Genomic DNA, 21,785 nt, shown 5'->3' on the forward strand with positions numbered 1-21,785 from the left:
CCATTAAACTTCAGACACGTTAAACAAAACACAGTAAATAAGAAAACTCCTAGTCCCACAGCTGGCAAATTGTGTGCAGAGGTTGTAATTAGAACTTTTTTGCCTTGACGTTTTACATTTAAAATTGATTTTAAATCCATTCTATACACACTTTCCATTCCTGAAAAAACAATACGCAAACCTGACAAATGCATTTACATGAGAAATGAAGTCGTCCTTGTCCGATTGGAAGACTAAGGTGACAGCTCCTGGGCTCAGGGATAAGCTCCAATCTTCACCAGTGACAGCTCCTTTTTTAGGATTGAAAGGGAAAATGTTTCAGCAACACATTGGAAACATACTTAAGGGACAAGAAACAAAATCAAGACTGCAGTGAGAAGGAGAACAGAAAAACAATACTGGGGGGAAAGGAAAGGAAAGGAAAGGAAAGGAAAGGAAAGGAAAGGAAAGGAAAGGAAAGGAAAGGAAAGGAAAGGAAAGGAAAGGAAAGGAAAGGAAAGGAAAGGAAAGGAAAGGAAAGGAAAGGAAAGGAAAGGAAAGGAAAGAAGAAAAAAAGAAAAAAAGGGAAGGGAAGGGAAGGGAAGGGAAGGGAAGGGAAGGGAAGGGAAGGGAAGGGAAGGGAAGGGAAGGGAAGGGAAGGGAAGGGAAGGGAAGGGAAGGGAAGGGAAGGGAAGGGAAGGGAAGGGAAGGGAAGGGAAGGGAAGGGAAGGGAAGGGAAGGGAAGGGAAGGGAAGGGAAGGGAAGACCTTGATCTTTATACTGACCAATGAGATAAGCCTTACACATTTTTAAGTTTATTTTTGACAACTGATTGAGGTGTTACCAGGTATTAAGTACGATTCAAGAGCAAATATTAACACTAGAAAGAAGAAATCCGATCCACCACCACTGTTTCAAAATACATCCATTTCTCATTTGGAGATGACGTCTCTCTGGCAAGATAGTAGAAAAACTGTAAATACCGAAAGATGCTTCCTCTCCCGGTGTTCCATATACGTACTGATGCTGTTCCTACACCTACGCTCTGAGCATAAATTTATGTTGACATGAGTGACAAGAGAGGGTGTTACTCCTCTCTTTGTTTGCCTTGAGAGACACACCTCTTGTCCATTGAAAAGTAAATTCAAGATTCCAGATCAGTTAAGACAGTTGCTATCCCCCCATTCAGAGTTCTGCAGCAGCACTCTTCAGATGTGTTTAGCAGTCTCTTTAGAAAATGTTATCACTTAGGACCTGCTTCTCAGTAGGTCCACGTTTGGCCTCCGCTTAGCAGAGAGTCAATCCCAGCTTAAGCTTTCGTACAAGAGCCCCTTCACGAAACGGAGTTGAACCCTGACATAACTGAGTTGAACCTTTAACCTTGAAGCTTCCTTAAAGAAGAAAGCAGCACCCAGGCCAGGAAATAGAAATTAATCGTCACTTTACCCTGAAACGCAGTGGGCTATTCTGTGCTGGTAGGATTGCTGCCGGGCTGGCCGACGAGGCGGCGGGCAGCTCCCCGGGGCCACAGGGCCTGGCACAGGGAGCCGCCGGGGGTCTCCAAGGTCCGGGAACAGCGGCAACAGCGGCAACAGCAGGGACAGAGGGGACAGCAGCAACAGCAGCAGCCACCTCAGCCGGGGCCGTCTCCACAACCGCCACAACGGCCTCGGAACGCCGCCGAACTCGGAGCTCCAGCATGACGCCTTTTGAACCTGGCCGCGCTGCTCATGGCTAAAACCAGAGCGTTTCCTCCGGCGTGTGTTTACTGTCGGTGCCGGATCGGCCCTCACCCCGAGCTCTCCCTGCCGGGAGGGCTTTGGGGTTGGGGTTTCCCTCCCGCCGCCGCCGCGGGCAGGCCCCGCGCGCAAGGGGTCCGCGCTGGGGAGCAGCATCTCACCCACGGCGAGAGACCGAGGGCACGACATGAAAAAGCCCCGACACGAAAAAGCCACGACATGCAGCCGAGGCGGCGGGGAGACGGCTCTGAGGGAGCTGCCACTTCGCCCCGCCGTCCTCCCCTCCCGGGCCGCCCCGCCGAGCCCCGTGCGCCTCAGGTGCTGCGCTGAGGGGGTGGCTGGCTACTGAGACAGCTGCCCAGGGCACTGCTCATGGCACCGAGCCTGACGGAGGTCAACAAGTGTTGAACAATGCTCTCAGACATCGGGTCTCACTTTGGGGTGGTCCTGTGTGGAGCCACGAGTTGGACTTGGTGATTATTGGGAGTCCTTTCCACCTTGGGATGTTCTCTGATTCTAGGTCAGCAATCCAGTAGCTGATGAGAAGTGTGGAGTCATTCAAAGGGAAGAGAGAGCACAACACTTCTCGTTTGCAGAAGCGGCTATTTGGTAACCAAACCGACGATTCCTTTGCTTGTAGAGCAACTAACAGCAGGGATCCGCTTTACAATAGAGGGAAAAGAGTCGTTGGCATGTCATGTGAAGTAAGCTTCAAATCCCAGAGGATGATTTTTTTGGAACTTTATTCAGCTGAAAACATGGAAGCCTTGCTTTTGCTTGTGTTAGTTACAGCTCCAGTTTACTTTGGTTGGGAGGGAAGGCATTCCAGGCTAATGTGCTGTACCTGTTCCTTCAGCTCATTGTCCATAAACGGAGGAGCAAACGAAATCAGTTTAATCTCATTAAATGCAGCAGACAAAGCGGAGTAGAGGGCGATCTAGCACTTAATTTTTCCTGTAAGCAGGAAACCCAGAACTCAACAACACTTTTCAAATCTTGTCCTGCAGTAAATGACCAGCTGAGTGAAGCTTGCATTTAGAGGATGTGCTCCTACAGTAGATGGAAATAGCTTTTCCTCTTCACAAGTGCAACTGAGTGGTGGACTGGCAGCTACGTGGTTAACTAGTTGTGCCAAAGGGGTTGTGTTGAATGCACAGAAAAATATGCAGGAATAAATAAACAGCAGAGGGTTGTCTGTAGGCATGACACTGAGTACAGATGTTGTCTGCAGGTTCGTGCAGAGTGCACCGCGCCAATAAGCACCCAGAGTCGGAATGCACACGAAGGTCTTTTAATTATATAATTACTTATAGAACTCTGCAGAGTCAGGTACTTGGCCATCTTTTGCAAAGCAAGCACACCTCTGACTCGAATCACCGTCATTTATACACAGGAAACTTGTGAAAACTCTCTCTTTGGCTCCTTTGGATTGGTTATTACAGCTCACCTAACTTATCTCCACTGAGCTTGTGCATTACAGAGGAATACCGGGGGGGAGGGGGAACAGGAGAGGGGGGACACACACCGAATCCCACATTAGCATAGATTAGCATTTTGACAGGTGTGATTTTTAATGTGCTAATGACCCTTAATGAGAAAAAGGTTACTATAGGTCAGTCTGGAGCTCGTGTTCTCCTTCCTGTTTTTTCCCTTTTAGCCCTTCTCTTCCTTGCTTCTGCTAGCTCAAGGCTACCTGTCTCTCTCCTTCTTTATTTTCTTAGCTAAAAGACTGCACAAGCTACAGGCCTCTCTATTTGCTTCAACATTTCCTTGGTTTTGTTTTTGTTTTTGTTTTTTTTTTTTTTCCCCAGCTTTGGGACGACACAGGTGTGGTTTGATATTTGCCAGTATAGCTAAAACTCACGCCAGTCTGCTCATGCACAATAAGTAGTAAGATTTAAGGACTGGCTTCATCGGCTTCTTCCATACTAACATCCTTCTTATGTTTTAGATATGCTGTAGTTAAATCAACACTAAGTTACTACTTGTGGAGTAATCGCCTTAAGCGACTAGGCATCATAAGCACACCTCCATCCCAAAAGCTACCCGCCTCCAAGGTGCAACCACCCCTCACTGAGCACGCCCTCGGAATTTCTCAGAGCCTGTACCTTTAAACGCAAGTGAGATCATTTCTACCAAGCACAACCAAGATATGCATGACTAAAGTCACTCAAGCTCCACCTTAAAGATAGAAAATAATATCAATTGCTTTAAGAGAAAGGGGATGTTAGGGAAGATACTATCAGGAAGGATTCCTTCTGACATCACTCGACAGGCTGAGCCTCTCACTCCCCCACCCCCACTCCATTGGGACGCCGTGGGGTAAGATCTGAACGCTTGCTTATACCAGGCGTCTCTGTGGAATCTTAGAAATCTCTAGAGTTTTGATGCTTTTTCATGTCTTAATACCTAGGCTGTGTACCTGTGCATTTCATGCATGCTAGCTTGCTTTTGCAGACAGTGAATTTATCACTGACAATCCAAAGAACCTGTGTACCTGTCGCCGTAAGAAATTGCACTTAATTGCATTCTTTCTAGCTGTGAGAGTTCTCCTTGAATGCGACTAGAGCGAGGCCGTACTGCGTTGCTGGTGAATCCGTGACCGTGATAGTTCAGCACCCTGAATCCGACGGGACCCATGACGGTCAATCGGCTACACCCCTTAACGCGACACTACTAGAGGAAGAAGATGACAGGGCTTGCATGCACTGCATTAGGCTTTGCATGTGAAAACACCCCCAAATAATTTCACGTGCATTTAACGTTTTTAAAGGGAAAAAAACAGGAAGGTGTAGTCTCTCTGTAAGCTACAGCCCTACATAGTTAAGGCATCAGCATTCATTCCTTTGCTTGATAGCAAAGTATGAACATACAGAAGAGTTAAATATTTTCTTTGCATTCTTAAAGGCGATTTTTCAGACTTGGGCTTCAGTTGTTGGAGTTGAAGAGATCAGTAGACATCCTTACTTTTACGTTAAGACCAAAATCTTTATCTAAGATTGTGTTATCTAACGCAACTAAACTCCCACCCCCACATGTTTTTTTTGTAACTTCGCAATGATCTTGCTGCAGTCCCACTCTGATGGTCTTTCAGTAACATGCAAACTGCCGTGGCAGATTCTGTTACAGTGCTTTTCTATTGACAGTGTGCATAACACTCAAGGTAAAGCCCCTCATTTCGCAGTGGGGACATGAAGTGTTTCTTTGGACCCTGCTGCTTCTGTTAGTACTCATTTTTTCACAAACTTGTTGAACCTGAGCCGTGCCTACCGAGCCAACGAATGCTTTGATGACACAGTATTTTGTCAAAGCAGTTTTGCTTCTTGGAGCTACAGAAGCACCTCTGGCTACGTGATAGGGAATTGTGCTGCATTGGCAAAACCAGACTTAGCTACAGACTTACAACACTTGCTAACTCGATCTATTTCAAATCTCATTTTAACTTTAAAGGACGATCAGTTTTGTGGCTCCTGTCTTACTAATTTGCCTTGTTTTGCATGGAAGGGCAGCCTGTGAATGTTTTGCTTTATTGCATGCTTCAAAAAAAAAGGCTGAGGAAGAGACTGGAGGAACCTTTTCTATTCTATGGACTTTCCCCCGAGAGTGTGGAATTGCAGGCTACTTGGATGAATGTTCGAATATGAGTAAGGGAGCAGACCTCAGCCAAAGGAGGTGGAATCCTTGCTTAATAGTAAGTAGCAGTGTGGGGACATCTTTGCTTAACGGGAGCCATTTAAACTCTTCATAGAAACAAAATAAGCTGGACATCTTATGCTTGGAAAGCAGTATGGTTACACAGCTGCTAACATAATGACTTGAGTCTTCTGCTCTGCAACTTCAGGTTTTGTTTTCAAGAAGTGCATACATCAGTTTAAGCTTTGGACAAGGAGATTTGCAATGCAAATAGTGATAAACCAGAATCAGCGGCGCTGACGAGTGTAATGGTGAAATGCAGCAAATCAAGTATTCCTGGAGAAATGTGAGATTACAAAACTAGCAAGCCATGAAGCACTTTTGTTGTTGTTGCTGTTGTTGGTTGTTTTTTAAATCAATTCTTATATGCTGAAATAGCACCTTCAAGAAAATCTGTTTATCTAGCCAGGTAACGGTGTCTCCCTGTAAACATGAAGGAAATGCCAGGAGCAGCCATACCTCTTTGCTGTCAAACTAAAGAGCAAGTCGAGGCCAACATCATGCCATAGTGCAAAGGCTTGCTAAGAAAGATCATTCTAAGAGGTCTGCAAGAAAAGATGACTTACTTTGTCATAAGTTTGTCAAATAGAATGGACGAGTTAGTAGTCGAGTACCGACTGTGTCCGACTCTACAGCTGCGGCGCAGCTCCAAGTCCCTGTTTTCTCCGTGGACTCGTCTCACAGTTTTTGCACCACCTCTACTCCTCAATGTTCTGGTGACTGAAATGCAGAAACAAAGGATTTTGAAACAGTGAAGATGGGATTCTCCTTATTTCACCGTTGCTCTTGTAAAATGGAAACAGACAAACAAAAAAGGCACCCTGAAGTGGATTGAGTTTTCTTTACATTTCAGATCAGAAGTTGGTGTCACAACCACTGCATTCCACTTCTTTATCGCTCTGCACGTTTAAACTGTCTACTTAAAACTGGGACCTGTAGGGAAATTTTTAAAGAGGCTGAAAGCTAGCCAGACAAAAACAAACGTGCAACTTTTGTTCCATGCAGGAGGGAAATCTACTCCAGTTATTTCTGTCTTGGAAAAGTGAGAACAATCAACACCTTTCTCTAAGGTGTTTTCACTCCATTCATGTCAAACTGTATCTAACAGTGCTCAAAACAAACACTAGGACATTGCAAGCCTCTTCCTAAGAGGTGTATGTTTGATTACTCTGTTTATGCATGCAGCACTTCCATTTCCTGCATTAGGATCTAACAGCTCAAGGAGGGAAGAATCGTTTCAAGAGAAACACCCAAACACCACATAACTCAAACTCGTGCTTTTTAGAAAAAAGCCTGCCCATTGTTTGCCATACAGCACCCTTTGGCACAAGTTGGTTGCTTGCACTGTCATTAAAAGAGCCAAGAGGACAAGGGGAAGGGAAGAGCTACACCACTGTGCTGCTAGGATCACAGCTAAGGTTTACTTTTGTGCTTGCCAGCTATAAAACTAAGTTTGAACTTATCAAGTATCGATTTACTTTGCACAATTAGAACAGTTTGCTTTGTGCCTACCAAGCTGCAATTCACACTGCTCCTTCCCCAAGGAATTCATAAAATCTCCTATTTGCACCTACCTCTCTTCACAGAAAAGTCACTGAGGAGTGAATTCAGCTGACTACAGAAGGCTTTGGGGCCAAATGAAAGCCATGGAGTGACCAAGTGCCATCCTCTTCAGTAACCAGAGCAAATAGGTATCCCGGGGACTTACAGCCACTTACCTGTGTTATATTCTTTTTTTCGTTCCAATTTTGGCTTTCTCAACTGCCTACATTAAGAAAGAGGACAGGGCAGAGAAGGGAGAAAAGACTTGTTGTATTAGACCCATCAAGGATGGGAAATTTCACCATGTTTACAAGCCAGTGTAATTTAATATCCCTGTAATCTTGCTTTACTTTATTATAAATTTATTATTTATTATATATTTATTATTTACTTTATTATAAATTTATATTTATTTAAAAATAAATTTGTGAGGAGCATTTATTTCCCCACTACAATCAGGCTGTACCTTTTCTGGCTTAAATCAATGATGCTAGAGACTTAGCCTTGCTCTAAAGCACAGAAAATCTTCTGGACAGCACAGCAATAGAAACTGAGAAAAATAACTGATCCAGCTGTGACAACATGATCTAACTTTCCAACTGTGGGCTTGCATGACTTCCATACTAAAATATCACAAGATTAACACAACTTGGTGGCTTAACAAATAAAGACACCATTCAATTTTTTCTCAAGGTGTTTTAACAAGCCATTTCTCAGTTTTCTTTCTGCTACATAATTCACTACTGGTTTAACAATCCTGGAAAACAGAAGGGCAAAAGGTGGCAACACAAACCCATAAAGTTGGGGTATTTTTAGCTAAAAGGACAGACAGCACATTTATGTGGTCTTGAGTCTTTCAAAGAATGCCATGGATTAAGTCAACGTGTTCTGGTAGTCTATGGATCACTTTGGCTTACGAAGAGAAGCCTGGGCTTTTCAATTTGGTCATTCAGAGCAACTTCATTACAACTTTAGTCCCTCCACCCTTTCTTCTTGTGAATACCAAGCACCCCTTCAACACACAAACTTGATGTTACCCCTTCGTCTACCACCCCTCGCACTTTTAACAGCTGGAACTGTTTACAAAGACTCAGCAGACCTGAGAATTTAAACGTAACAGGGATCTATCTTTCTTTACCTGCTGAAACAGAGGCATTTTTTCTCTGGTCCGTTAGGCATTCCATCTTATAATTCATCTCCAGAAACCAAGGATGCATCGTCATCACTGTCAAACATATCACCTTGTAAAATAGGATTGAAATGCTCTGAAAGGCAAAAGAGGTTTGTTAACTTTCCTGAATAGCCTTTGTCTCTTTCTCTTCCATTAATACAGCTTCTAAATCAGTGCCAAAACCCTTTCTTCATTTGAGAGCACACACTGAAAGCTATTTCCTAGAGTTCAGCCCACCACAGATCTAAGGAGATGGCACAAGGCCCTACAAAGCTCTACTAAGTCCCACTGATGTGTACGTATAAGGTACGCTACTCTTGGTGATTTTTTTCTCCCCCTTAGAATAAAGGAGATTATGAACAATTTCTGCAGTTGCTAAATAGATAAAAAAAAAAAAAACAAAACAAACAAGACCATTTCTTTCTGGAGGAGGTTCCCACAATGAAAGCACGGGGATAAAGGATGTGATGGCCACAGAATTCCATTCATCTAGTAAATATCAATGCTAATTGATCTCACGTGTATAGTACGATCCACAAACATTTAAATTAGGAGACTGGTTAAAAATGATGATAGCTAAAACAATATTTAGCTTAGACCAGTTATACTTGTATCCTGGTCCTGACATTCTTCAGAAAGGAATTAGAAACATTGACCTAGAAATGCTTCCCCTCCAAAGATCTGAGTTTTGATTTTTTAAAGAAAAATAGGTGCCTTATACTTCAAACCTCAAGTCAACCTCTACAAATGCTAATTATCTTAGCTGCCCTCAGAAGCAGGATGCTTCAGTAGAGAACGCATCGTCCTTTACTGTGTATTGAGTCATTCAGAGCTTCCATTTGGCATTTCAGTTTCGAATCCACAATAAAACCTATGTGTTGTATTCCAGACTTGCCCAAAAAAAAGACATGCACATGCAAATAATAAAATTCTACCACCATTATGTCTGAAAGGTTTAAGTTGATTGCACAAACCACAAGTTTTTGCTTTAGCAGAATTATAAAGAAGTGGATGCTGTGGTTATACCTTGCTGTCGGTCCTCCTTTAGGACCTCCAAGAAGGACATCGAGGTGCTTGAGCGGGTGCAGAGAAGGGCGACGAAGCTGGTGAGGGGCCTGGAGAACAAGTCCTACGAGGAGCGGCTGAGGGAGCTGGGCTTGTTCAGCCTGGAGAAGAGGAGGCTCAGGGGTGACCTTATCGCTCTTTTTAGGTACCTCAAGGGAGGCTGTAGCGAGGTGGGGGTTGGCCTGTTCTCCCACGTGCCTGGTGACAGGACGAGGGGGAATGGGCTTAAGTTGAGCCAGGGGAGTTTTAGGTTAGATGTTAGGAAGAACTTCTTCACTGAAAGGGTTGTTAGGCATTGGAACAGGCTGCCCAGGGAAGTGGTGGAGTCACCATCCCTGGAAGTGTTCAAAAGACGCTTAGATGTAGAGCTTAGGGATATGGTTTAGTGGAGGGCTGTTAGTGTTAGGTTGGAGGTTGGACTCGATGACCTTGAGGTCTCTTCCAACCTAGAAATTCTGTGATTCTGTGATTTAGTGCAAGCTGTGCATGCGGGAAGATCTTCTGCACAACTTGTAAAATATTCTCTACTGATCTTTGAAAAAGTGGCTTGAAAATGGGTGATAGTGCTTGTACGGGTGAAGCCTTGATCCGGTTTGAAGCTGGAACAACCTTCTTCATAGCCATGAAAAAGTCCTTTGCTTTTATTTTAATAGAATTAACGTCTAGTAGCAACTTCTCCCTACTTGCATAAATCTGAGGATAGCATCGGCGTAAAGAGCACAGCGCAGCTTCAGTACATAAAGATTTGATATCTGCACCACAGTATCCTAACAAACAAAAATCAAACGTTACATCGGTCAAGGCCCAGGTTTACAACATGCAACATTTAAAGAATTTGTAATGCCAAAACCAAACAGCTTAACAGGGAATTCAAAGTGCTACCGCTCTGCAAGGATGTTTCATGTTGCTCACTGCCTGATATCCTGCGCTTATGCAGCTGAAGCAGACTCCTCATCAAAAACTATACTCTTGAGGAAGATGCCCCAGAACCATTTAATGTTCTCAGACAACAAGAGGAACGATAACAAAGAGTAAATAGATGAAAGCATCTCACTCAGATTGCTATGAAGGCGTGCCAGCTGCCTCGTTGACTACTTGTGCAGCAAGGCACAAGAGCATGGGTACTGCCTGGTACAAGCTAAGGTTCTTTACAACTTGGTCACAAGCAAGAATCCGTTTTGGTTTCAGTCTTACCAATGCATTTCTCAGCTAGTTCATCTAGCAACATGTCCGGTGGCTGAGGGGTCCAGTCACGAGCATGAATCTTGACAATTTCTTTTCTAGCCTGGAGGCAAAATCATTGCATTTTAGCTTGTCCCAAGTTTTCCTTAAAAATACCAACAAGAAACAAACAAACCAAAAGGCAAACAAACAGACAACAAAAAACAAAACAGTCCTCCCTCAAAACCCCTCATCTATTAATACGCTTTTCTTACTTGCTCAACTTTCAAGTATTTTACAGTTATTTAATATATACTCTGCATTGTCAACCATGAAATTGAATATTCTTATTTGTTATACTGAACTTTTTCTAGGAACCTACAGTGAAAGAAAAGGCATTTATAGCTTCAATAACAAGTTTCCAAACTACGAGACCTAAGGACCCAGACGAAAATACTGCCATGAAAAATTTATCCAGAAACATTTCTTTGCTGTCCAAAAAACCTCTCTAAAACTTAGCAAGCTTTCATTGGGACAGTCTTATTACTTCATCACATTTGCTTTTCAGTCAGTAAATTCACAGAAAGCACTTCTGGCACAATGCTTCCAATTGCTACAATTACTATAAAGAAGAAAAGAATTATGACTCAAACTACTACCACTGAGCAGGGGCACAATCAAATGCAAACACGTCCCCTATTCATTCACAAGTGAAGGATTGAGACCAAAAACACAACTTCATGATGAAAGCGCCCAAGTGGACTAAATAATTAAGCAAACAGGTACAACTTTGGGAATGAAAGGTTTGGTTATAGAACTAACTACTTGGTGGTATCATCCTGACCATATATATCCAGTACCAGATTTGCCCTCCATGGAACAATGCAGTGTCTCCACGTATCACTCTTTTGTTCAAGTTGTCAATTATTTTTTTTTCCTATAAAGTTGGACTTTGCCATGGTAGCACTAACGTTGAATTTAAGTTCTCACCTCTTTATTTGGCAAGTTGAAGAGGAACTGTCTGCCAAAGCATCCTGGTCTTCATAAAGCAGGATCTATAGAATCCAGTCTGTTGGTAGCTCTGATTACCACGATCTCCCCTCTGTTATCTATGCCATCCATAAGCATCTGAAGAGTTGAAACAATGGAAATAATAGAAAAATACATTTTTTACTTACTGGTTCAGTAAATTTTGTTACATTCCACATGACTTTCTTGATGCCGGAACTACCTTCTTCCTAGTGGTCATTCAAAACTGGGAAAAAAATAGTCTACCAAGTTGGGGTTTTTTTGATTTGATAATAAATCTGCAGACTGTTAACTCATCAAGCACTTCAAGAGTGTTTGAAATAATCTCTACGTTAATATAAAAGGAGTACTGCACACTTCTGCTCAGGAAGAAAATCACGGAAAATGTCAACTTTGATTTTAGATGTTGAATTTGTTGCAGTGAGATCTTCCTCATCGCACGATTCTATTTGGATTTAAACCATATTATCTATGGAGAGACCAAGATTAGGACAAGAACAGCACAGAGTTCAGCATGAAGCCAATCAGGAGCTCAAGTTTGTATTCTTTGTATTCAACTTTACCCTTCTCTTGCTGGAAGGACCTGCTTTTTGACTCTCCTTCTCTTCACTAGGAGCATGTTCCCTCTTGCATTCGTAATGCTCTTTCTCAGTGGTTTTAGTCTTGTCCTTTGTATCTTGGCATCTCTCTGTAACAGCTGAGGAGGAAAGGATTTTAGAGCTACATTCAGTGTCAGACTTGAGAGAGGAAGTTTGCCGCAATTTCTCACCAGGCTCACAAGACTCTTCGCTGTACAAAACGGTTTCTTTTGAAATGAGGTCACGTTCTTTTGATCTTCTTGGTTTCTCCTGGTCTCCACCGTCATCACATTGGTACTGGGCGAGGTATTCATCATTCCCAGGAGATTTTGGAGGGTCCGCGATACTGCACAAAATAAAATCACATTTCTCACTTCTGCTGAAGGACGTGAATATTAAGAGTAAAACCTTCCAACGTCAAACAAACAAACAAAAACCTCCGGACTACAGGAATGCTCGCAAAGATATGCCATTTAGAAACCTCTCCTGTGATTAGGACACCTTCTTCAGCTCCCAGAGAAAGTGCTTTTTCCCCTCTTGCTTCTGAAGCCATTGCACTAAAAAAGCAAACGCATCTGTCTCCCTCCACATGCTGCTCTGAATAAGAGCCAGAATATTCAAAGCCACTCTATTTGTTCTCCCCACATAGCCGAAAAAACACCAGTTGAAAGAGTTTTCTACCTCTCTCCACGAATTTATATTCACATATCCTATGACTGCAAAAATAGAAGGCGGGGCTCAGGAGCAACAGCCAGTGCTGGAAATGAAAAAAAGCAGCCTGTTTCTTCAGAGTCTTAAGCCTATGCTACTAGGAACAAAACAAAACAAAACAAAACAAGAGGAGAGGAGAACAACAGCGGGAAATTTACCTATTCTCCAGGTGTTCAATTGCAAAGCCTCCTCTGGAGGATCAACAGTTGTGAATTCAGTGTGCTTAGGAGAAATCAGATCTACATCTGAACCACAACTATTTCAGTAGTATCTCGAACTTCTGTTACTCTGAAGAAGCAGTCAGCACCGTTTCTGTGTTAGGAAAGAGCTGAACAGAGTCTGTTATTCACATCAAGTAGTCAGGCAGGTTTCTTTAGGAAGGCTGGGTTTCACTAGAACATTACTAGCCTGTAAGCCTCATGGCATCACCTTCCATCTTGACTGCTGAACCTCCTTGCTCCCTACTATCTTCTTTGCCAAGATACAGCTGTCCACATTTACTTTTCCTACTTGGCTGGACTGAATTTAAGAAGGTATCTTGCATCTAAGAAAGGGAACAAAAGCTGCTGCCCAGCAGCGTCTGGCTCAGGGAGGAGTGAGAAAGCTCTGTGCAGCCCCCAAGGTCCATGCAGCAGGAGGCAGGAGGTGCTCCAGGCTCACAGCAGCAGTTCCCCTGCGGCCTGTGCAGGGAGAGGCCCCTGGTGGAGCAGGCTGTGCCCCTGGTGGAGCAGGCTGTCCCCCTGCAGCCCATGGGTCCCCCGTGGAGCAAATCTCCACGCTGCAGCTTCCCTGCGGGTGGAGGAGCCCCCAGTGGAGCAGGTGGCTGTGGCCTGGAGGAGGCCGCGGCCTGTGGAGAGCCCCCGCAGGAGCAGGCCCCGGGCTGGACTGGAACAGGCTGTGCTGAGCCTGCTTTGCCCGTGACGCTCCTTGTGGAGTGATCTCCCTGTCCTTCTGGCAGCCCTTGAGCCCTTGCCAGCCTCTTTTCTCCCCTTGGCGTTGGAGGAGGGGCAGGGAGAGAGCGCTTGTGCTGGAGCTCAGCTGCCCAGCTGAGGAAAACCACCACGGCTCTGTCTTGCCGCTGCTGCAGCACGCTGGTAGCAGCCAGCACCGTCTGTTCTTCGAGCCTCAGCAAGCCCACAGCATCTTCCCAGAAGGGATCCCTTTCCTTCACGCCTGACAGGCGCCGCCTCCAGAGGCTGAGGGCTTGTGCCCCATTTGCAAGCTCTTTCTCAGTGCCCCCTTCCCCAGAGAAGGATCCCAGCTGCTTGGCTTCCCTGCCCTCTGCTGCCAGGCTCCCGCAGCTGCTATCCCAGCAGCGCAGCAGCCAGCTGACAATGTGCTCGCCTGGAGGACAGCTGCAATTTTGTCCCATGGCTCGCAGCTGTCCAGGGATGGGGATCACCTGCTTCCTGCTGCTTTTCTCTCTGCTCTCCTTTCCAACAGCCTCCTGTGCCCTGGGATGGCCCTACCTTGGGGTAGGCTGCCTCGCCTTCCTCTTGCTCCTTCCCCTTCTTGGGAGGACTTTCTGCCCTTCCGAAACGAGATGACTTCTGCATGCATTCCTTCCCCTTGTGTGTATTGGTGCCTGAGACAGCAACGGGGTCGTCCCTGGAGCCAGCTGTAGGGCCTGTGCCAGGCTTGGAGGGGCTGCAGGGAACATGCCAGGGGCTGGAGTGGCTGGATGTGAAGTACTATCAGTAAAGAATTTCTTCCTAACATATACCAGAAATCTAACTTTTCAGTGTAAAGCTATTACTCCATGTCCTGTCACTCCAGGCCCTGATAAAGACCCCCTCCCCAGCTTTCCTATAGGTTGCCTTTAAGTACAGGAAGGCTCTCAGCCTGGCACACAGTAAAACTGATGGCAGATCCTTCACTATATTATTTCAATTTCACGTTAATAGAACAGACTATCAACTTACTTAGGAGAAGTAATACAATTTCAGAACTATTCAAAACCAAAGGCATTCCAAACTAAGTTTAAGTTCAGAGGAAATCCAAAGAAAAAAACTAATTTTGAAACTAATAATCAGAGACCATAATCTTCTTCAAATGATAGATTTTCCTCCTGTACTGGGTAATTTTGATCTGTCTTTAATGCTCATCCAGACATGGCTTTGACACCGAGTATCTTGCTTTGCCTCTGCATTAAGTCTTCTTCTCATGTGAGGTAAATGTCCTGCTCTTATGGGATGGGCCTAGGAGACATACGCGCTGTGTCTCATGATGCTTGGATATCATCTTAATTCTGGGTGAAGATGAAAGGTCTCACTGCTTCCTGAACAGGGAAGTGGATGTCTGCAGTTAAGAACCCTCTGTCTAATCTAGAAACATGAAGGAAGGAGTTTGCTGGATTGCAAGTGACAGTGAAGAAAGCCACAGATGACATATCAAACTGATTTAAATGTTATTTAGCTCAGGGCATGGCTAATGATGTGGAGCTGGAATAGTTTGACGACTGTAATTACACTCACTATCACTGTGACTTGTTTATAGGATGGTAATGCCTAAAGGTCCCACTGGAGCCTGAAACAAGGTTGTGCTGGGTGCTGCACGTGCATATCTCAGTAGCGCTTTGATAGCTAGTGATACAAACAGACAAAACAGAGATTGAAAGGAGAAACGGGGGGACAGAGATAAGAAGATCTTCCTGCAGGTCATTTAGGGTATGAGCCAGGAGTTCAGTGCATCCAGCTCTCTAGTGCTCTGCTGGCCCAGTGAGATGAATGGAAAACATTGCAGCCTTGGAAAAATAGTGCTTCTTCTAATTCTTTGGCCAGTTTTGATGATTTAGGACTGCTCTATTTATTTATTTATTGATTTTACTTTCCCCATTTGTGCTGGAGAAGGTGAACTTTTTAAATACCTATTTCTGAATTCAAATATCATTTTCATTGTTATGTTTCTGTTTTGTTGGCACTATTCATAATGACTTCTACCCTTCAGTGGAAGCAAAAGCTTATCATACCATAAAACTGATAAAACAAAACATAAAACAAAACCAGGCTTAGAATGAAATTTTTGAGGCTTACAAATGCAAACTTTGAAATCTAAGGAAATGAATCATTGAGTCTGACTAAGCATCTCTGGGACTGGAGTGCAGAGAAGGCAGAGTTAAAATTCAAAATTCAGATGGGAAAAAAGCAATGAGAAAAGGTACATTTCAGAGGTTAAAAACTGCAAAAATAAAGTACGAATGACCCAAAACCTCCTTCACATAGGAAATTAAACAATAATAGTAAATGATACTTAAGCCACAGAACCCAGGGGGAACAAAGAGAACAAATTAGGACAGTTGCATACTCGAGGCAAAAATAGATCAAAAGTTAATGATGTCTCAAATGCTGCAAATCTTATTTCCTGCATCTAACAGCAACAACAATGTGATATTAAGGGCAGTGACAGGATTCCCATTGCAAATGAGGGTAGGGCACTAGGCACAACATCATCTGAGGTGAAATAAAAATCTACAGTGATTCAAGTGAAAAATGACAAGCTGATATCTACCTAGCCTATTAACAGCACTGGCACACAGAACAACAAGTCAAGTAGGAAAAATACATCACAGTTGTGCCAATCAGGGCTAGTCCCCAGAATGGGAGAGTAACAAATATACTTCTGTCCAGGAGAATGTAAAGAGTGATCCAGACAAGTGCAGGCCTGTTAGTTTGACATCAACGCTGGGCAAAGTTTTGTAGCAAGAAGAGATAAGACTAGGGAAGTAGCGGGTAATGTGGAATTTACAAGATAATTTATTAAAGCTAATTTGTTTCCAGAGAATTTAGTAGCTTGCCTTTGTAGGACCAGTGCTCCCCTACACAGGGGATGAACTACATCTATTTCACTTTCTGTGAGCTTCTGATACATTATCTATGGATTTGGGCTTTGGGGCTGCAAGTGAATCAAGGGAGTTTGCAATTGTTCACACTGTTCGAAGAGGGAATTACCGGCAAAGGAGAGGTTACCTGTAGTGATTCTCAGAGACAGTTCTGAAACTGCAGCTGCTAAGGAGGCAAAGACTCATGGAGAAATGTAGGCTGGAAGGGACCTCTGAAAACCCAACCTCTTATTCAGAGCAGAGATGACTTCAAATTTAGGTATGTTCAGTATGGACGTGGTGGCCGAAGACTAAAAATTACATATGAGCTTTGAGATTTCCAGGTGACATAAAGTTGGGAAGTACTACCGAGCCTGACAGAAGGATATCCCTTGTGATTGAAATGGTTCAGGTGAAGTGACATTTGATAATACAAAGTAGAGCCATGCTTAGAGATTCTCAACAAAGGTTGTTTTTTTTTTTTTTTGTCATGTTTGCTATATGGCAGTCAGGAGTTTAAAACAAACAATAAAACAACAAAACCCCATGTTCATGCACTCTTAACAGAAGAACTGAAAAAGTTAAGTGGTTATATGGTGTGTATGGCTATTCTTTTTTTTTTTTTTTTTTTTTCCTCCAGTATAAGTACACCTGACAGGGCAGCCCTGCCACACATTTAAGACATGAGGCAAAATTCTGCCACTTGTATTCACATTGAACTTAGGAGGAAGTGTTCAGAAGACAGAAGGAACAAGTTGCCTATTGTGTGGAAGGGAATTAAAGGACATCATTCTGCTCAGCCAGATGCCAGTTGAGAGAAAAATATGACGTCTCTGTGAAAATGCATTTCTTGAGTAAATATCAAGGAGAATTAGGAAATGTGTAAGTTGGGAGATACATCTGAAATGATGATTGCAGTTGGCTTATGAGGAACTTTGGACAGGAAATTGGTAGAAACTTCCCATTTTAAGAATAAAGTGCACCATAGATATGAAGTCAGCATTCACCTAAAGAGTAGAGGCCAACTCAAAGCCCCCACAACAAAGCAGTGGACAAACCAGAACACTAACATGTTGTGGTCTAGAGTCACACAGATATACATAAGTTTACTATACCTAAACATCTGAGGGGTTCCTTTGAGAGGCGGAGGGCTTGTGCCCCATTTCCATTTCCACTCTCAGTGTCCCCTGCCTCAGAGAAGGATCCCAGCTGCTTGGCTTCCCTGGCCTCTGATGCCAGGCTACCAGAGCAGGTATCCCAGCATCGCAGCAAACAGGTGACAATTTGAGTGCCACAGCAGTCCTCATTGCGAGCTGGACGCTCAGGGCACTTGCGGCCACCCACCTTTGTGAGCTCCAAGGCTGACAGTGACTCTCTGCTGAGCTGCCACAGCTCTCAGGCGTCCCGGTGACAGAGCATTCGGCGCTAAGCTGACTGCCAGGAGAAAAGGCTGCCATGAAATGGCTGCTCCACAATGCCAGGAGCAAGGTCTGCTGGGCTGGGGGTTCGCAGGGGAGCTCAGTCTTGGGCCTGGCAACTGCGCCTGGAAGCCAGGGACGGCCTTGGTGTGCAGCTGGACACCTGGGCCTGAGAAAGCAAGGTCTCTTTCCAGACACTTGGCACCATCGTCACCCAGTGGCTGTCTCAGGGGGACGAGAGAAATGCACAGCATCTCTTCCTCCCTGAAAAAGGGACGGATTTGGACCCCAAAGCGAGCTCCTTTCTCTCGGAAGCATTACGTCCTCCTGTCTTTCTTGTATTTGGCTATGACTTTAGGAATCCCTGCAATCCCTGCAGCTGTGTCCCCTGCCAGCTTCTTGTGTGCCCCAAGCATCCTCGCTTGCAGGGCAGTAGAAGATGCAGAAAAGGCCTTGCCTTAGTGGAAGCACTGCCCTGCAGGAGCTCCAACAACCCTCTCAGCAGCACGCTGTAGCCCCCAGATGCCCCCGAAACAGCACATTTCAGCTACTGGGAAGGAAATGAGCTCGCTCAAGGTGAGCTACCCGCTCAAGGCCCAGGTGTCTGTGAGGCAGTGTTGGCAAGGAGTCCTGTTGTGTGAGTCCGTTCTTTGTGGGTGCTCCGTCCCCACAAGGCTTGCTTTTCAAGGCCCAGGAGAGTCTTGTGGGCACTGGCCTGGGATCCCAGACTGAGCCAGCTGCTGCCTGGCAATCAGGGAGGCTCGCTCGGTGTCTTGGCTTGGGTTTGCGTGGCCAGGCTGTGGGAGCGGGGGGCTGCAGGGGTGTCCTCTGTGAGGAGAATGCAGCAGCTGCCCCATGGGAGCTCAGGGCCGCTTCCAGGAGGCTCCTTCCAGGAGGGACCCACCTGCTGCTGCCTAGAACGCAGAGCAAAAGGATGATGTTTGCGCCTGGGGGAGAGCCCATCTAAGAAAGGGAACAAAAGCTGCTGCCCAGCAGCGTCTGGCTCAGGGAGGAGTGAGAAAGCTCTGTGCAGCCCCCAAGGTCCGTGCAGCAGGAGGCAGGAGGTGCTCCAGGCTCACAGCAGCAGTTCCCCTGCGGCCTGTGCAGGGAGAGGCCCCTGGTGGAGCAGGCTGTGCCCCTGGTGGAGCAGGCTGTCCCCCTGCAGCCCATGGGTCCCCCGTGGAGCAAATCTCCACGCTGCAGCTTCCCTGCGGGTGGAGGAGCCCCCAGTGGAGCAGGTGGCTGTGGCCTGGAGGAGGCCGCGGCCTGTGGAGAGCCCCCGCAGGAGCAGGCCCCGGGCTGGACTGGAACAGGCTGTGCTGAGCCTGCTTTGCCCGTGACGCTCCTTGTGGAGTGATCTCCCTGTCCTTCTGGCAGCCCGTGAGCCCTTGCCAGCCTCTTTTCTCCCCTTGGCGTTGGAGGAGGGGCAGGGAGAGAGCGCTTGTGCTGGAGCTCAGCTGCCCAGCTGAGGAAAACCACCACGGCTCTGTCTTGCCGCTGCTGCAGCACGCTGGTAGCAGCCAGCACCGTCTGTTCTTCGAGCCTCAGCAAGCCCACAGCATCTTCCCAGAAGGGATCCCTTTCCTTCACGCCTGACAGGCGCCGCCTCCAGAGGCTGAGGGCTTGTGCCCCATTTGCAAGCTCTTTCTCAGTGCCCCCTTTCCCAGAGAAGGATCCCAGCTGCTTGGCTTCCCTGCCCTCTGCTGCCAGGCTCCCGCAGCTGCTATCCCAGCAGCGCAGCAGCCAGCTGACAATGTGCTCGCCTGGAGGACAGCTGCAATTTTGTCCCATGGCTCGCAGCTGTCCAGGGATGGGGATCACCTGCTTCCTGCTGCTTTTCTCTCTGCTCTCCTTTCCAACAGCCTCCTGTGCCCTGGGATGGCCCTACCTTGGGGTAGGCTGCCTCGCCTTCCTCTTGCTCCTTCCCCTTCTTGGGAGGACTTTCTGCCCTTCCGAAACGAGATGACTTCTGCATGCATTCCTTCCCCTTGTGTGTATTGGTGCCTGAGACAGCAACGGGGTCGTCCCTGGAGCCAGCTGTAGGGCCTGTGCCAGGCTTGGAGTGGCTGCAGGGAACATGCCAGGGGCTGGAGGGGCTGCAGGGAACATGCCAGGGGCTCGAGGGGCTGCAGGGTGTGTGACAATGCTTTGAGGGGCCTCAGGTCCTGCCGCAGTGGTTGAAGTCGATGCAGGGAACATCAGAGTTGTTGGAGGGGCTGCAGGTAAAATGCCAGGGCTTGCAGCAGCTGCAGGCTGCGTCACAGCTTTGCATCAGGTCAAGACGCATTTTCCTAGAACCATACATTTCTCCTGAAGGGGCTGAAGAGCATGGAATGGTCTTCAAAATGCACAGAGCAGACCCCAGCAAATGTAGAGCTGCTGCTAGCAAGTAGGTAACTTTATTGTTCCTGTTGTTAATTTTGTTTCACAACAACAGATGCAAAGATGTATCTTGAATGAGGGCAAAGGTGACCTTGGATCTGAAGCACACAGGCGTTCGCTAGTGTCCCCCCATCCGGAGTGAATCCAGAATGACTCGGAAGGAAAAATAAAGTCCAAACCAGTGCGTTGTGATAAAGAGAGTTTAATAGGGTAGAAAAGGAATAAAAACCAACAAAATAATAAATAAAGATATTTATAATTTATATTAATATATAAAAATATTTAATACTATTAAATACTTATAATTTTATAATAATAAAACGATGCCATACCGTACAACACAGTCAATAAAGTGGATTTAATTAAATAAATAAGAAAACCAATAAATTAAATGAAAATTAAAAAATTTAAATTTAATACAAATAAAACCCATTTTTCCCATTCCAATGAATTGCTATCCCCATCATCACTTCCCATCCCACTGATCATTTGCTATCCCAAAGACCTCCCAGTTCTTATCCCCTTGGCATGCCAGTGCAAGAAGAAGTGCTCTGCAGGCAGAGGCCTTGCTGAGTGACCACCTAAGGAGAGGAATTTAATCCAGAAGGCAGGAAAGAAGAGCAATGCCCCGAAAGAAGAAGCAAGTCTTGTCTCTCAGCCCTTTGGTGTCCCAAGCAGCAGTTGCCATGGCCAAGCTTTCCCAGCCCAGCTGCTGCCAGCATCTCCCCAGCTTGCCATTGCCACCTTCCTGGGTGAGGCGCGCGCGCATTTGCCATTGGCGCTGTTGCCCATCCCTGAGAGTGGCAAGCTCATCCCCTAGCTCCAGCACGAGAGAGGGGAGAGGGCAAGCAAGAGGGGCAAGGGCTGAGGAGCGTGGCTGAAGCTGGAGCAGGTGCCTGCAGAGGTCTCTGTGCCTGCCTGGGTGCTGCGGGGGCCGTCGAGGAGAAGCCCGAGGTCGGTCACGGGTAGCTGTAATAGTAGGCTATGGCGTGGTCCTTCTGCCGCTGCACGAAGAATTGCACGGGGCCGATCTTGCACGCTGCCGCTCCTCCTGGGCCAGCTTCTTCAGGCGCTCCCGCTCGGGACGCTGCTGCGGCATGATGGGCACCGACTCCTCCTGCTCCTCCAGCGGCGTGGGTGCTGTGTCGCGGCCCGCCCAGGGCCCCACGCAGGGCACGTAGTCCACGCGGAGCTGCGCCGGACGCTGCAGCGTGCGCGGCTGCGTGGGCAGAGCCAGACGCTGCGCTTGGCCCCCTGCGGCTGGCAGGCCCCACACTCTGGGCGCCTGCTCTGGGGGAGCTCTCTGTGCTCCTGTGCTGCCTGGTGGTGCCGGCAGCGCCTGGGCCTTGTGGCCAGCTGGGGGCCGGGGGGCAGCGGGCACAGCGCTGGAGCCTGGCAGCGTCGGCCGGGCCCTGGGCATGCCGCTGGAGGTGGGCTGCGGCTGCACACAGGGCGGCTGGCGCACTGGCCCCAGCGCCTTGGCCCTGGCCCCCAGCGGCT

The 21,785-nt window shown here is 46.5% G+C and overlaps 2 protein-coding genes across 2 annotated transcripts in view; both read right to left on the minus strand.

The window, feature by feature from the left end:
* The window catches only part of LOC309890803 (ubiquitin carboxyl-terminal hydrolase 42-like), a gene marked incomplete at both ends in the record, with an annotated part of 31,692 nt that extends 10,615 nt beyond the window's left edge, over window positions 1-21,077 (minus strand). The window contains one exon of the mRNA XM_082785206.1: window positions 21,059-21,077. Coding sequence (XP_082641332.1) covers window positions 21,059-21,077 — 19 coding nt within the window. The remainder of the gene's footprint in view (window positions 1-21,058) is intronic.
* Window positions 21,078-21,244: 167 nt separating this feature from the next.
* Window positions 21,245-21,785, minus strand: part of LOC309890804 (ubiquitin carboxyl-terminal hydrolase 42-like) — a gene marked incomplete at both ends in the record, with an annotated part of 50,054 nt that continues 49,513 nt past the window's right edge. The window contains one exon of the mRNA XM_082785207.1: window positions 21,245-21,289. Coding sequence (XP_082641333.1) covers window positions 21,245-21,289 — 45 coding nt within the window. The remainder of the gene's footprint in view (window positions 21,290-21,785) is intronic.

The sequence above is a fragment of the Aythya marila genome (assembly GCF_965140915.1).
Source record: "Aythya marila genome assembly, contig: HAP1_HAP1_SCAFFOLD_262, whole genome shotgun sequence".
In the NCBI taxonomy this organism is placed as follows: domain Eukaryota; kingdom Metazoa; phylum Chordata; class Aves; order Anseriformes; family Anatidae; genus Aythya; species Aythya marila.